Genomic DNA, 17074 nt, shown 5'->3' with positions numbered 1-17074 from the left:
GCCATGTGATTGCCCCGTAGGTAGGGATTGGAAGGCACGGTGAGTTCCTCATGCAGAGAGTCAAAATACACAAAGTGAATGTTCACCAGCAAACAGTCAGAGCAGAATATGGTAACAGGAAAAACACTTGAGTGCTGGGTTTACTGTGCGCTGGTTAGACATAGTCTATGGTGAAACATCACCCTATCAAGATTCAGATGGTCTAGATTAGAGTAACAGGAACATTAATACAGAAAGCATGATTAGATGTTCATCATTACTAGGAGATATTTTAATTTTCTTTTTACGTGGCTGACCTCACATCAAGGTCATCTTCTCTTGCAACTCTGAACTTTTTTCAGAGTTTTTTTAGGTCACGCCATAGAAGTCTGATCATGTTCCTTGGTAAATGTGACTGTGCAATAGAGAGTAGTTGTCCTCCAGTTTGTTGAAAAACAAAAGAAAAATGTTCATTTCATCGTGAGGAAGTGAATGGACTTACAAGTTGTGCAATTAGGACAGCTGGTAAATGAAAATTGTGTGGTCATACCAAAAACTTCTCAATGAAGTTCTGCTATCACAGAATGCATGCACCATAGTTCAGGTCATGTCCAGTGAAGTCAATGTGCCATAATAACCATTGTATTAACGATAAATTTAATAACTCTGCATAGCAACAGTTACTCAAAAAACACTTTTTATCCATAACAAGAACAGCAAAGAAACTATACAACAGAAAATGCAAATGCTATTTATGCTCTCCTCATAACAATGATAAGAAAAAATAAACTGGGCCAATAAGACATGCTTGTTATTACAGGGATATACATGTTAATGTGATCCCCCCCTGCTTTGTATTTTACCAGTTCTCTTATCTGGAGATCATACTTGGCAAATAACACTCTCAAGGAAAAGAGCACATACAGCACTATCTTTCTGTTGAACAAAACCCCCGTCTTAAAAGACGATTTGGCGAATACAAGATCATAAAATTATCTTTTTTTCGCTTGCTTCAAGGCCATATTTCACAGGACTGATTAGTTAGCAACATCCCTCTCGCCGGTAGGCTAAGTGATTTTTAGCCAATTACAAGTTGAACTCGGTGGGTGGGGTTGTTAGCTAAGATGTGCCATCAGTTAACCCTTCGCGTGCCAGCATGAGTGCCCAGGGTTGCCGGCCCCTGGTCTACAACACTTGAAATATAAATAGAAACGAGGTTGAAAAGACTACGAAAAAAATTATTTTAAAATCGGATAAAAGGCATTTCTGTTCAAGAAGTTGTTTTCTTTGTTGGGTAATAGGGTAACTATAACAGCACCACACAGGACAGGACAGGGCACGGTACCTCTCCATCATGGTGGCTGCCTCCTGCTCTCTTTTCCGTCTCTTTCTCTCAGCAATGCCTCGGAAAGCCCTGCCGGGACGTCAAAGCATTAAGTTGTTTTGTTTGGAAATATAGGTTTTCGTTTTAGCTTCGCCTGACAGCAACCAAGGATTTTTTTGTCTGAACCCAATCTGACCCAAGGGCTAAAAAGCTCTACTATTACTTGCTATATCTGGTGAGCTTAGAAATTAATGCAGCTTTTAAGTTGATGTTTGTTATAAACAAAACTAACTAAAATGCCACACAGTAACAAAAGGAAACTAAAAAGCCCATAGGGTCTAGTTGGGTTCGGGCATAAAGTTTAGTTAGGGTGGTATGGGAAGACACTAAAGGTGTCAAAGGTGAGAGGTTTGAAGTCCAGTAGGGTTAGTGAGAGTTTAGTTAGCTTTGGTGAGTAGTTAAAGTTAGCAGCACAGGGACATCTAATCCACCAAAGGCAGAGGACATTGAGGATAATTGCATGTACACTCACGCACACACACTCACAAACTACAACCACAATGTAGGAAAAGACACTGAGGGAACAAAAGACGACTTTATATTCATTTAAATATGAATGTTAAATTCTTTTTTGTGCAGCTTCAACAGCCATTATGGGATGTATTGGTTTTTTTCTTGGTTGGTGGGGTCGTATTATTTTGTGTAGGTCTCAAAAGGTCAAGACTTTTAGAACTTGTTGCCCTGGCTGTCTTCTGACCAATTTATCTCATCTTTATGAAAAGCCTCTAGGAAAGACTAGCTATTTCCTGATAGCACAGAAACTCATTGTGTTCCCTTACTTGTAGGAGGTTGAAAGAGAACCCAGTTAAACTTCAGAAATGGATTATCAGACCAGTGCTGAGATGTGACATCCTCTGTTTCACATTTTGATGTACTGAGAAATATTTCTGCACCACAATTTTTGCAACACATTATTAACCATTCTGCCAAGTGTGTAACAGTATGCCTACACCGAGGTGCCTTTCCCAGTAGGGACAGTAATGGTTCTGACAGGGCGTCAGACATAATGAGAATCATCTGTGACAGCGTATGTCAAAAACAAAGTCCGGTCCTACGGTCTGGTTTTCACCAACGGACAGACAGACAGGCAGGCAGCTGATGAGCCCTGGGATGACAAAACATGAGGCTGAATTCACTGGAGTCTGATTATTATCCAAAAGCTCTCTGCATTGCTATTGCAGAATTTTTTCCCCTCGTGAATTCACTCACGTTTTGTTCCTTCTCACTGCAAAAACAAACAGGTTGGAAGAGATGTTTCCTTCAGCCTGTCCCTCCTTCCACCATCTGCTATCACAAGTATATTTAAAAGCTGACAGCCTACTTCCTCTATTGTGCGATAAAGCAATCCTTTAAATTTTCTGCCAAATTTATCAAGCAGCCAGCAGAGAGAGAAGAAGAAAAACAGATTTTTCACTGTCTTTGGCAGTAGGCACATGCGGTTTTATAGTTTCAAACAGTGGTTTACATAAGCTTAAGCCTGTGAAGTCTAAGCCATCAAAGGTGAAAACACTAAAAGCAAAAGTGACCTACATATTCTGAGTTAAGGTTTGGGTTATTTGCTGATGATGGTGACTTAGACCTTAGAGAGTTAAATATGAGAAGATAAGTTATAATACTAAAGATCTGAAGATATTAAAGTATTGAAACTTAAGCAGTACTGGGGGCGGCTTTATGTCTGCTGACAGCTAGATTGGTAGTTGCAAATGAGAGTTAGCAAACATTTGAAAAAGTGTATGATCTAGAATTTCATCATGTCTCACATGATGCATGGTCACCTTAAAAGTTTACCAAGAAACTTGGGAAAAATGTTGTTTCCAGAATTTGATCAACCAAGTCCAGTAATCTAAGTTTAATAGGAGTTCCCAGTTTACCTTAATAGATGGAATCATTAGCAACCAAAAAGCCTTAGAGACTCTTGTTTATCTTTCTTTACAGTAAAGCCATACAGTCTACTTTTGACACCAGCAAGAACGGATATCACATGTGTGATCAACCTTATTAAAAAAAAAGACTAAAATTATCACCTGGTCGTTGATTGGTCACATTGCAGTTTAGATTACTGCTTGTTCAAACACATAATGTATGAAAACGCTCATGTCCCTTTATTAAATTCCTTTAAATTCCTTTAAAGATAAGTGATTCACAGTCACATCCCCTGTATGTAAGTAATGGTGTTAGATACTGACTAGACAACTGTTTTTGCAGAACATAGTGATGTGACCATAGATTGCCGGGGCCAGGAAAATAATTTTCCCAAAGAGAAATGAGAAACTGGGACTGCTACGGATATATTCAGTCCAATTATGCTCAATAGTAATTTTATTGGAAATGTTATCCCTTTATAAACCACTAATGGTAATAGTAGATGTTACAAGTAGATCCTAATTGTGACCCCTTGGGAAAATCAAATGCCCACTCTTAGACTAGCTGGATGTTGCCACCAACCCTTCTTGTTTTTGAATTCCCATTTTTGAAGCCTCAAGCTGGGTCACCGAACTGTTCTCACCTTAACCTCTTTGAAACCACACATTATAATCTGGTTCTTACTCTGAAACCATCATCACAATATTTAAAAGCTGACAGCCTGCTAAAATACAGTTTACACTATCTTTTAGCAGGAGGCAGGTGTAGTTTCATAGAGTAAAAAAAAATAAAATCTTATAAAACAACCAAAGTGTTTTCGTGGAGATATGAATGTGACAGTATAGCTATGGAAGGGACAGGAAGCAAAATGTGCAAAGGACTGCACTGAGACATTACAAGAATGAAACAAAGGTTTCATTGGTGTTGTGAGGGACAAAAGAGGCAGGTGACGTGTGATTTAATCACATGATTTATAAAACACTGTAAAAACACGTCTGCTATTAGCTGTTCACTGCTTATAGCTAGTTAGCTATAGCTAACTTATCTCTGCAAGTTTTCTATAGTATTGTCTCCCCAAAAAAGCCTCCGCTGTGTTTTGTGAGCTATTTTTTTGTGAGCTTATGTTGTGTTTTTCCTTTTTCTTATGTGTTTTATTCAGCTTTTTTCTATTTGCCATTGTTTTCTTAAGTTGCTATGCATTTGACCTTTTAGGGTTGCTGTACGACTCAGACCTCAGAGGGTTAAACAGCATTACTAAGATTTATCTATAGACTTATGCACAAGAAAACAGCTTTGAGTTCATGGTTTTAGTTTTCAGACGTAACTTTGGTAGTCAAGTCACCACTGCTACACTGTCTTTATCAGAAATATATCAAAGGAGTTCATTTCAACAAAGAATTGTTGCTATTTAAATAATGCTTGGCATGACCTACTTTTCATTCCTACCAAACCTTCCTTGCCTTTAATCTTACATCCACATATTGACATCCCATCCAGCAGACATCGAGGTTGGGGGAATAAGGACACAGTAGACTGACTAGCACAAAGCCACATGAGGAACAGAGTTCAATGCGAGTTACCTAACTGGCATAGCAAGAAAAAAAGAAAAAGCAACAAGGAAGAACAGTGGGGGCGTTTGAAAGATTTACTCACGATATTCTACAGTCGTGGTTTGGAAGGCCGCCACACAGTGTGGAGAGGAAGAAGAGGAGACAAAAATGAAAGAGAAGTTAGCAATAGGGCCAGCCAAATACTCCACATACCCAAATTTTGGAGTGAGATTTATGTTCCAGTTCTCATTTTCAGGAGAGACAAAATGGAAGAATCCTACCTATAAATAAGTGAGCAGGGACTGGGATTCAAATATGACATGCACATTGAAAGAAGTGAGGAAGAGGAGATGATGACTGATGAAATATGTACATGTATGTACATCTAAAGTGTACCAAAATATCTCACCAGTTGGTTCTCAAGGACTGGCTATAACCAAACACTTAGTTTAATGTGTAGTCAATAATGTGTAGTCAGTTAAACTGTGATATATCCATCATTCAGCCTGCCATTTAAATCAAAAGCGAGAGTCAGACCCATATATCAGTTTGACTCTAATACGGACACAGGCAGTCGGAAACAGATGGGGAAAGGAAGGTGAGACATATGGATAGTAAAGAGGGAGTGTGGGAGAGAAGAAGGGAAAAAAAGATCATGGTGGGTGCGCTTTGTCTGTTTGAGAGTCATAATTATAAGGTCAGGGTGATAGGTGATAATTAACCTGTCAGCAAGACTGGAACGGAGTTGTGTGTCTGCGTGTATGTGTGTCTTGGTTAAGGCACGTACACGATCTAGACCAACACATTTCCAGCTTTCTAAATGTGTTGATTTCAAAGACTCTTGGCTGCTCAATTTAGAGGAACAAGTACTATGCACAACACTGGAAACAGGTGCGTTCCATTCAGCTGGTATCATTGTTTACTGGGACACTTGTTGGACCATGTTGTTAAAATTACTAAACTGTGCTTCTACCAGTACAGATCTAAAACATCCAGTTTTTCTATGGGCAACTGCTTATTTCTAAAAAAAATGTCAAAGTGGCTTCCTATATTAATAAAACCAACGAGCATAAAGGTGTGAAAGCTCATTAAGACTTTGTATTAGAATGTTACATTTGTCTCTTGGAAGGAAAAGACTGGGGCCGTATCCTGCCAACATGGCAGCGAGATGCTGTGATGCACAGAGTGGGAGTGAAGGTGGATTTCCATGCCATACTCACGCCTGCATGGTGGTGGTGGCTGTCTGAAAGCTGAACATATTCTCTTTGGGGAACCAGCTGTTAGGATTGTCCTCTGCAAACACAAATAAGAAAAGGAAGGTGTGTGTCAGTGAGCATTACATTCAAACACAGGCCTTACAAATAGCAGTGGAGGTGAATAAAAACATGGTGAGAACGTGTTTAAATTTAGGCTCAGTTTGTTTATTCGTTTAAACCTTCACATTTAGTTTTATACCCCTGTCATCTGTAGATGCTCTGTCCTCGCTGTACATTCTCTCCAGTTTTTTGCGTTGCTTCCCTCCATCTCGGGGTGAGGTATCTAGGTCCAGGGAGCGCTGACTTTGGCATGGAGCCCGAATGCAGGCAACGCAGTCTGGGGTGTAGTCATCCCGCGACCCACCTCTCCTCATTCCCCAATCACGAATGTTGCCAGCGCTACCTGAGCTCTGCAGCGGCTGCGATGATGACGTTGGGCCTCCGTGATGCTGCTGGGCATGATGTTGGTTACTGCGGTGATGGCTGCTACGGTGATGGCTGCCACGGGCAGCTGAGGCGGTTGGTTGGCTGGTGCAGGATAGGCCATGACTGGCAGCAGAAGTGCTCTGTGAGAGAGGCTGCTCCCGGGAGCCCTTCAGCACCTCCAACTCCAGGCTCTCCTCACTGCCACGGCCCCCGAGGGTCATCCCGCCTTCCCTGGTGATTGTGTACACCCTGGCTGGCTTCACAGCAACAGGCCCCTGTGAACCCCTGGCAGCAGGTGGGTCCTCTATGGAAAGACTGCGTTCGGCAGAGAGTCGCCGTTTGGAGGGGCCAAGTGATGCTTGAGCCTGGAGAGTGTTGACTTGAGATTGAGACTGTGGGTTAGTGCTGGGATTAGACTGGCTGGACTGGGCGGGTTTAGCTATGGATAAACAACGGCTCTGTGGTGGCAGATTGTTGTTATGCAAGTGACTGACGTCTGGAGAGTCCTGGCCAGAGAAAGTTTCAGACAGTAGATGATCTGGGGATAAAGAGAAAGGGGATGAAGCAAAATTAACAAGAAAACATAGCAAGTGAGAGATAAATCATGCTGTCTGTTTTCTATATAGCTTTCATAAACGGACATCAGATAAATGCTTTCTATGTAAATAGAGTTAACAGGGAGCTTGCTTGTGTCTCTTTGGGATTTGTAGCTCTGGCAGCAGAGTGGTAAACATTTACTAGCTGCAAAGCTTTTGTGAGCACATGAGGAAAATAGAGAGGTGGCATAGTGATGGAAAAAAAACAAATAGCGGAAAGATGAAAGATTCAGAAATGGATGAGCCGGTACAGTCCAAGAAGCCCAGTTGTCCTGTAGGATCATGAAGGATGAATAGTTCTTCTCACTGTATAAATGGTTGCAATGCTGCAGGCTTGAAAGCAAGTGTAATCTGATGGGACTTGCTAGTTTTTCATTTTGTGTGTCCTGTGGATAAATAAGTATGGGTATAGTGATAATTTTCCGATGCCTTTAATTTAGTTTTATCTCCTTATAACGATGTTCATTTTTTTAACAAATATTTTTAATAATCATTGTCTTTCTATTTTAGACAATGTTTGTCCTGTCTAAACAAGACTAGCTCCGGTTTCAAAGTCGTCTCCCTGGATAAATGACACCATTCGCCTCTCAAAGCGTTGCCGCTGTAAGGTTGAGCGTTTATGGAGGAAAACATGTCCATCTCCTTCATTTAAAGGACCTTTTAGTCCCTTTTAACACTTCACTTCGAGATGCGAGGGCTGCGTATTTCTCAGACTTAGTGTCTAAGAGCAGAGGTAACCTTCTATCTATGGTACTATTCAACACCATTAGTGATATTGTTACTCCTGCTCCACCTGCTGTCCCAAATTCATCAAATGAAGATTGTGAAAAATTTCTTTCTTTCTTCGTTGAAAATGTCAGTAACGTGAGGAACAATATCTCTCCTTCTGTGTCTCTCTTATCTGCTCCAACTCAAGCTAGGCCTGTAATTTTAGGAAGATTTTTACCTGTGTCCTTACCAGAGCTGTTCAAGTTAGTTAATTCGATGAAAGCGTCCTCCTGCTCTCTGGATATTTTACCTGGATTTTTATTTAAAAATGTCTTTTTGGTCTATTGGTCCCTGTGTGCTCACAATTATCAATACCTCACTGGTTTCTGGTCAGGTCCCTGTTTATTGTAAGAATGCTGTCATTGGTATTGAAAGAACGAGATCGCGGATACAAGCGGCGGAAATGAGCTTCCTCCGAAGGGTGGTTGGCCTCTCCCTTAGAGATAGGGTGAGAAGTTCGGCCATCCGGGAGGGGCTTAGAGTAGAGCAGCTGCTGCTCCACATCGAAAGGAGCCAGCTGAGGTGGTTCGGGCATCTGGCAAGGATGCCCCCTGGGCGCCTCCTGGGCGAGGTGTTCCAGGCATGTCCCACCGGGAGGAGGCCCCGGGGCAGACCCAGGACACGCTGGAGAGATTATATCTCTCGGCTGGCCTGGGAACGCCTTGGTATTCCCCCGGACAAGCTGGAGGAGGTGGCTGGGGAGAGGGAGGTCTGGACCTCTTTGCTTAGGCTGCTACCCCCGCGACCCGACCTCGGATAAGCGGATGAAGATGGATGGATGGATGGATGCTGTCATTCACCCACTGTTAAAAAAACCTAAGCTTGATGCTTCTCTTCTTAGTAGCTACAGACCGATTTCAAAATTACCGTTCATTGCTAAGATTTTAGAAAAGCTTATAGCTGTTCTAGAATACAGCATTCTGGATAAATTCCAATCTGGCTTTCGTAGAGCTCACTCTACTGAAACTACACTTCTTAGAGTCTCCAACGACATTTTGATGAGATGTGATGCAGGAGAATGCTCCGTTCTGTTGATGTTGGACCTGACCTCCACCTTTGATACTGTGGACCATCATATTCTGCTAGATAGGCTGAGACACTGGGCGGGTATATCAGGGGCTGCTTTGGCCTGGTTTGAATCCTATTTGCATGAACGATCCTTTTCTGCGGCTACCTTTAAGTACAGTTCCTCTTCTACTTTTCTTGCCTATGGTGTGCCACAAGGTTCAGTTTTGGGGCCTTTATTGTTCTTGCTGTATTTACTTCCTCTTCAACACTTATTGAGCACTTTTAAGGACATTTCGTATCACTGCTATGCAGATGATATTCAGTTATATATCTCCTTTAAGCCCCATGATGTTTCCAAGCTACAGATTTTGCATAAGTGCATAGACTACATTAGAGGTTGGATGGCTGTAAACTTTCTTCAACTAAATGAGGAGAAGACTGAAGTCCTTGTTTGTGCTCCTAAACATTTTGTACCTAGTGTTATGGAAAACTTGGGTCCACTTGCTACATTTGCCAAACCGTCTATCAGGAACCTTGGTGTTACTATTGACTCAGGTCTGACTTTGGATGCCCATGTAAAATCTCTGGTTCGCTCCTGTTTTTATCACTTGAGAAACACTGCTAAGCTGAGTCCCATTGTATCGCGCTCCAAATTAGAAATTGTCATTCATGCATTTGTTTCATCTCGTCTGGATTATTGTAATTTTTTGCTTAGTTGTTTATGTAAAGCCTCTTTGGAGCATCTGCAAGTTGTTCAGAACGCTGCTGCAAAGCTTCTGACCAAGTCCTCCAAGTACTCCCATGTCACACCCCTGCTGATTCAGCTGCACTGGCTCCCCGATAAATTCAGAATCCACTTTAAGGTTTTGACCTTGACTTTCAGGGCTCTGCATAGACAAACGCCAACATATATAGTGCAGAATTATTAGGCAAATGAGTATTTTGTCCACATCATCCTCTCCATGCATGTTGTCTTACTCCAAGCTGTATAGGCTCGAAAGCCTACTACCAATTAAGCATATTAGGTGATGTGCATCGCTGTAATGAGAAGGGGTGTGGTCTAATGACATCAACACCCTATATCAGGTGTGCATAATTATTAGGCAACGTCCTTCCCTTTGGCAAAATGGGTCAAAAGAAGGACTTGACAGGCTCAGAAAAGTCAAAAATAGTGAGATATCTTGCAGAGGGATGCAGCAGTCTCAAAATTGCAAAGCTTCTGAAGCGTGATCATCGAACAATCAAGCGTTTCATTCAAAATAGTCAACAGGGTCGCAAGAAGCGTGTGGAAAAACCAAGGCGCAAAATAACTGCCCATGAACTGAGAAAAGTCAAGCGTGCAGCTGCCAAGATGCCACTTGCCACCAGTTTGGCCATATTTCAGAGCTGCAACATCACTGGAGTGCCCAAAAGCACAAGGTGTGCAATACTCAGAGACATGGCCAAGGTAAGAAAGGCTGAAAGACGACCACCACTGAACAAGACACACAAGCTGAAACGTCAAGACTGGGCCAAGAAATATCTCAAGACTGATTTTTCTAAGGTTTTATGGACTGATGAAATGAGAGTGAGTCTTCATGGGCCAGATGGATGGGCCCGTGGCTGGATTGGTAAAGGGCAGAGAGCTCCAGTCTGACTCAGACGCCAGCAAGGTGGAGGTGGAGTACTGGTTTGGGCTGGTATCATCAAAGATGAGCTTGTGGGGCCTTTTCGGGTTGAGGATGAAGTCAAGCTCAACTCCCAGTCCTACTGCCAGTTTCTGGAAGACACCTTCTTCAAGCACTGGTACAGGAAGAAGTCTGCATCCTTCAAGAAAAACATGATTTTCATGCAGGACAATGCTCCATCACACGCGTCCAAGTACTCCACAGCATGGCTGGCAAGAAAGGGTATAAAAGAAGAAAAACTAATGACATGGCCACCTTGTTCACCTGATCGGAACCCCATTGAGAACCTGTGGTCCATCATCAAATGTGAGATTTACAAGGAGGGAAAACAGTACACCTCTCTGAACAGTGTCTGGGAGGCTGTGGTTGCTGCTGCACGCAATGTTGATGGTGAACAGATCAAAACACTGACAGAATCCATGGATGGCAGGCTTTTGAGTGTCCTTGCAAAGAAAGGTGGCTATATTGGTCGCTGATTTGTTTTTGTTTTGTTTTTGAATGTCAGAAATGTATATTTGTGAATGTGGAGATGTTATATTGGTTTCACTGGTAAAAATAAATAATTGAAATGGGTATATATTTGTTTTTTGTTAAGTTGCCTAATAATTATGCACAGTAATAGTCACCTGCACACACAGATATCCCCCTAAAATAGCTAAAACTAAAAACAAACTAAAAACTACTTCCAAAAACATTCAGCTTTGATATTAATGTGTTTTTTGGGTTCATTGAGAACATGGTTGTTGTTCAATAATAAAATTATTCCTCAAAAATACAACTTGCCTAATAATTCTGCACTCCCTGTATAAGTGAACTTTTACATCCATACATTACCAGCAGGTCCCTGAGGTAATGTGACTAGGGCTTGCTGGTTATCCTACACATGAGGCTGAAAACAAAAGGCAACAAAGCTTTTGTAACTGTGGCCCCCAGATTGTGGAACTCTCTCCCTTTGAGCCTGAGATCTGTGGACTCCGTGGTCGCTTTTAAAAAACAGCTAAAGACTCATCTTTTTAAACTTGCTTTTGGTTGATTTTTATTTTTAGGTTTTAGCTTCTGTGAAGCACTTTTTGATTTTTATCTTGAAAGGTGCTTTATAAATAAAATTTTACTGTACTTTACTTACTAAGTTATACTGAAGAAAAACTGAGTGGAAAGCAAACAGATTTGTAAGATTCCCTTTTATAAAGTTGAAATCATACACAGAAAAGCGATATTGCAAAGGTAGGGGAAAGGGAAGTGCTAGTTAGTCACAACAGCTTTTCCAGGATATAATTAAACTGAGCATAGTATTAGACTGAGTAGGTTACTAAGTTAGGCTCAACCACAATCCCAGTAGGTAAGCTGGTCTCAGTGCATCTGATAGCTCGCTTGATACCCTTCCAGACCCTTCCCAATTGGCAAGCACACAATCCTGTTTTAGCCTGCCCACAGATGCTGCGTATCTGCAGGCCACTTTGCACCTAACTTCAGCCCCATCTCAATTGTCATGTTTTCTGCTACTTTATGTATTCCACATATTTGCACTAAAAAGAGCATGCTAACAAATATAAATTACTACTGAAAATATAAATCCTCAATTACATTACCAATTCAGTTTTGTTTTTTCATAATCAGTTTACAAAAATAGTCATCTTACAGTGCTTTACATGTTAAAGTAAAAACCCTACAATATGATAATCCTCTATGAACAGCACTTGCCAACAGCAGGGGGGAAGAACTTGCAGATATATCAGTAATCTGCAACATTAAGATATCCTGCTTAGAATTGTTGAGGTATGGACTTTAGAAGACCTTGGATGGTGTCCTGTAGTATCAGGATTCACAACGGAATCGAGCAGCAGGATAGAGCAATCTGGAGTCAGTTCTCTGTCAAGTTCCTTATGCCATACCATACATGTCCTTCAAGAAGCCACTGCCATCAAGGAACACTGATGCCTTGAACTTGTCCACATGGTCTGCAGCCACTTCTGGTAAGCTTTAACCACTGCATTCTGGGAACCACCCACAATACGTGCTGATTTTCTGAACCAGTCACCCTGCTCTCACAGGTTGGCCCCTGTCAAAATTGTTCAGAGCCTTACACTTGCCCAATTTCCAATTCCAATTTTTCAGCACTTACCAGGTGACAGTATAGTTCGCTGCAGCTGATTTTAGGGTGATCAAATACTTATGGTTTTGGGGATAACCTGTGAAACATTGCTGTTGTGGTGTGACTGCACCCTGAAGCTGAGCGTTTATTACATAAACATCAGCATTTTTAAAATATTTTAATAACTGATTATCCGACATGTCACAGGCCAATATTTCACACAGAAATATTTTAAGGTATTTTTGGGAGTAGGAAATACGTGTGAAGCCGGAGAAACTGATATTTCCGACTAAATACTATATTGCTCTAATACTGATATAGTATTGTTGTAGGACTACTAAGTGTGCCACCTACCTGCTCCGTTGCGGTTCTCTGGATTGGTATTGGACAGGTATTCTCCAAATGCTCTGGCTGCTCTGTAGAGACACAAGTGCAAGACTTCACTCTGAGCTATTTTGCACAACTGTTGCTGTCAAACATAGCAAAGTGACTCACAAACATTTCACAGGATTCTCTCCACCTAAACAGGCTGTCTGAGCTTTTTCTCTCTAAGGCCCTCTTCACTGCAAGTAGGTTACATCACCACAGCACTCTGTGAGAGGAGCTGTTAATGTCCTGAATCCATACTCGCTATCTGCCATCACTCAACACAGTTACAGGCTGATCTTGGCTAAAGTCGGGAAGGGAAAAAGAATGAAAGCTTTCTATTACATATTTTTATAGCTTACTAAAATATTGAAATGGAAATGAACTGACATTTATATGAAGATTTTCCAATTTTAATAACCATTTTAATTGCTTTCATATCCTTTCGGTGGTCAGTGGCTCAATATGTCTTATATATCAATATGATTGATTCATGTAAGTAACTACTTTAGTATTTTTCTCACACATTACGTTCACTTTCTATTTTATTATAATTATGTTACATGAAAATAAGTGAAATATATAAAGATTTAAAGACAAACAAATTCATAAATTTGCTCTAGTTTTCTTTCATGACAAAGCTTATCCATCTCCCCTGCCCTACACAGAGGACGGTGTCGTTGCTTTTGCCATCCAGAAAAACAGGAAATAAATTCAATCATGTGTATGGCATAAAACATCCATATGGCAGGAACATTGAGGAACTGGCACGGTATACAATACATATATAGCTGAGTGTGGGTGGGTCTGCAGAAGAGAAAAAGTCACAGCAGTTCAATCTACTACCTCTGAAATGAGGAACAGTCTTGATTGAGTGCAATTAGCTCACTAACCATATCTATGATTCAAAAGGCCTTCATGCCTTGCTAATTAAAAAAGAAAAGAAAAGAAACTCTTATTCTAGCAAATAATGGGGTCAGTCAACCTTTGTACTGTATAAATTAACTTATCCTTTATTAATCCCCACAGGGAAATTCACTCTCTGTATTTAACACATCCTCAGAATTAGCTGTGGGAAACATGCAGGACCCAGGGACCAATGCCACCTCTACGGTCAAGGACACCTTTATACGGCATGTTTTTTTTAATGATGGGAGAGATCACAAATCCTCAAGGAAATCTGTGCAAGCATAGGGACAACATGTAAACTTCACATTGAAAGGGTCTTGGCCAGTGTTTAACCTCAGGTGTCTTTTGCTGTGCAAACCACTGAGCCACCATCTTGTCAGCATACTTTCTGTATGTAGGGTATATTGTACACAAGGATATGCAGTGCATCATGTCACACATTTTGCCATGCTTACAGCCTTATTCAAAAACAGTTACATTCATTTTTCATTTTAAAATCTACACACAAAACCCCATAATGACGATAAAAAAGTGGGCTGAAATGTGTAATATGAATGCTAATGCATAGAAGCATTCAGTCGTTGCTCAGTACTTTATCGAAGTACTTTGACAGCAATTACAGCCTCAAGCCTTTCTGTATGCTACAAACTAGGCACATCCATTTTCAGGCAGTTTTTCCCATTCTTCTTTGCAGAACCTCTCAAGCTTCATCAACTTGGATGGGGAGGGTCAGTGCACAGCCATTTTCAGATTTCTCCATAGATGTTCAGTTGGCTTCCACTTTGGGTCTGGCTGAAGCGACTCAAGGACATTGACAGAGTTTTCCCGAAACCACTACTTTGTTATCTTGGCTGTGTGTTTAGGGTCGTCGTCCTTTTGGTGCTCTGAAGCAGATTATCATCAAGGATGTCTCCGTACATTGCTTGCATTCAGTTCCAGTTCCCACAGCCAAAAAACGTCTCCACAGTACACCAGCACAATGGTTCACTATATGGTATGTATTAACCTGTTTGGCTTGAAATTCCTTTGTTTGAGGATAAGTCACACAATTATTCATAGTTTAAACTGAAAATACACTAGCGTTAACAACTCTATTGCCAAGAGAAGATTGCTAGTTCCACCTGCAGTAATTTATATACGGTGGTATAACTCTTTACTGAGACTTTCCCACCCTTCAGTGTGCAATAATGGAACGTAAAAGGCATGAAGAGCAAAACCCATCACAGAACAGAGCAGGCAACGAAGACAACCCAAAGGACTGATTTAGTCTAACACAGCAGGAAGGAGTGGGTTCATCAAAGTATTTTATGTGATATAATATATTTTTTAAAAAGAATACAGCACCTTTATTTTCAGCTTTGCATATTTTTTCACTATTTGTGCTTTACAAATGTAAAGCAACATCATTTGTCTTTTTAGACATATAACTACTTAAATGATACCAAAAATTTGTGTGGACTGTGAAATTACAGATTATAATGTTATATTTTTGTATTGACATTTTATATCTTTAGAAGACGGGAAAAAAAAGAAAAAGGAAAGAGTCAGGGAGAGGTCTGTATCTTTCCACAATAAAACATCCACAACAACAAATCCTACACTGATTATGTCAGATACAGGGAGGAAGCATTGGGGTAGAGGTGGGTTGCAGAGTGGTTTGCAGATGCTCTGTAATGTGTGATTACACATTAGAGATTTGCCAGCTGGATAGAAGACAATCAACTGAGGCATCAGGTGATGCATGCTTGAACGAAGATGGCTTGATCTGCCAGTATTGGAACTGAGCTAGATTTAATGGCCTACCTGAGCTATTGCTATGGTCAATTTAAAAAGAAGAAGAAGAAAAAGTCTTCACTTCAGCTATATGTTTCAATCATAATATCCTGCAAGCAAGTGAGACTCTTAGTTGGTGCATACACAGTAAGATCAGCAGTTGTTCTATAATGTAAAACACCCACATACAAATACAATATGATAACAATCTTATAAAAGATATAGGCTACCCTCAAACACACCTATAAAGAAGCAACACAGCCTATAATCACTCTCCTCCCACTCACTCCGACCTGGCATTCCTGCCATCTGCAAACACAGATACACACACCAGGTCTCCCATGCTCAGAGTCTCCATGTGGAACAGGAACAGCAGGCAGAGAAATAAATAGGGTACGCAACACACACACACATGCAACATGCTTTGTACACAGGGATAAAATCTCAGGGGGCTGCAGTGAAATGGAATTGTTGTGTTGCTTTAGCCTACATGCCTAAGTAATTAAATATGAGGCAGCACGTGCAGTGCTCCTCGTGAAAACCCCCTCCTACCCTGGCTGATATAGAGAAGGAGGAGAAGGCAAAGGACGGCACGAGGAAGAAAATGCAATCATCTGTGATCTATCTGCTTGACTGTGTGAACTCCCCCCAATAAAAATGCCATATGCTGTGCTGAGAGAAGGAGGATGTGAAAACACAGCAGCACTTTCTGTCAGCAGTGCACAGAAGTTCATTCAAGCTGAGATTGGTATAAACTATTAGAATTCACTGTCATGATTATACTGATCATGAAAATTGTACTGCAGTGTTTCCCACAGGAATCACAAGCACATTCACGTATTACAAAGTCAAGGTCAAAGGTCAAAGAGAGAAGGAACAGTTTGTTGAAGTCTGGAAATATCATGAAATATCATTTACAGTCATAGAATATAAATAACTTTTACTTTTAATGGCCTATGTTGGAATATAAACCACTTCACCAAAAAGTTGTGAATCACTGACACATAGTTAGGTGAGAAATTTTGTTAGCTAACTATGTTAGCTATTTAGCAAATTTAAATATAATTTAAAATGATAATAATGGACTGCCATAAGGGGTCATATGATTGTTGGGGTTTTCTCTATATTATTTTACGTTCTCGTAAAATAGAGGCAACTGTTGTTGAAATCTGTCACTCTATAAATAAAACTGAACTCATCTGAACTGAATAATATAGAAGTTAACACCCGCCGGCCAGGCTTCTACCTTTCTACCTTTAAAAACCCGCCTTCTAGCCAAATGGCTGGTAGGCTTTTAGCTAGGCTTTAGCTTCAGCCAAGTGGAAGCTAAATTGGCTAGTCATTCATATGTAAATTAGGTTGTTACCTGGGAATTCTGGAGGGGAGTGGGGGTGTGTGAATGAGGGGGTGGGGGAGCTGCTAAAAGCTGTGAACTTC

The 17074-nt window shown here is 40.9% G+C and overlaps 1 protein-coding gene across 1 annotated transcript in view; it reads right to left on the bottom strand.

Annotated features, from left to right (window-relative positions):
• Positions 1-17074, bottom strand: part of nsmfb (NMDA receptor synaptonuclear signaling and neuronal migration factor b) — a 73614-nt gene that overhangs the window by 41693 nt on the left and 14847 nt on the right. Inside the window, exons 2-6 of the mRNA XM_004565818.3 lie at positions 12944-13005; positions 6232-6996; positions 5997-6069; positions 4880-4885; positions 1325-1393 (exon numbers count right to left, since the gene is read on the bottom strand). Coding sequence (XP_004565875.1) covers positions 1325-1393; positions 4880-4885; positions 5997-6069; positions 6232-6996; positions 12944-13005 — 975 coding nt within the window. The remainder of the gene's footprint in view (positions 1-1324; positions 1394-4879; positions 4886-5996; positions 6070-6231; positions 6997-12943; positions 13006-17074) is intronic.

Source organism: Maylandia zebra, linkage group LG12 (assembly GCF_041146795.1).
Source record: "Maylandia zebra isolate NMK-2024a linkage group LG12, Mzebra_GT3a, whole genome shotgun sequence".
Taxonomy (NCBI): Eukaryota; Metazoa; Chordata; class Actinopteri; order Cichliformes; family Cichlidae; genus Maylandia; species Maylandia zebra.
Note: the sequence above shows the minus strand (reverse complement) of the source record. Positions and strands in the feature narration are given on the sequence as shown.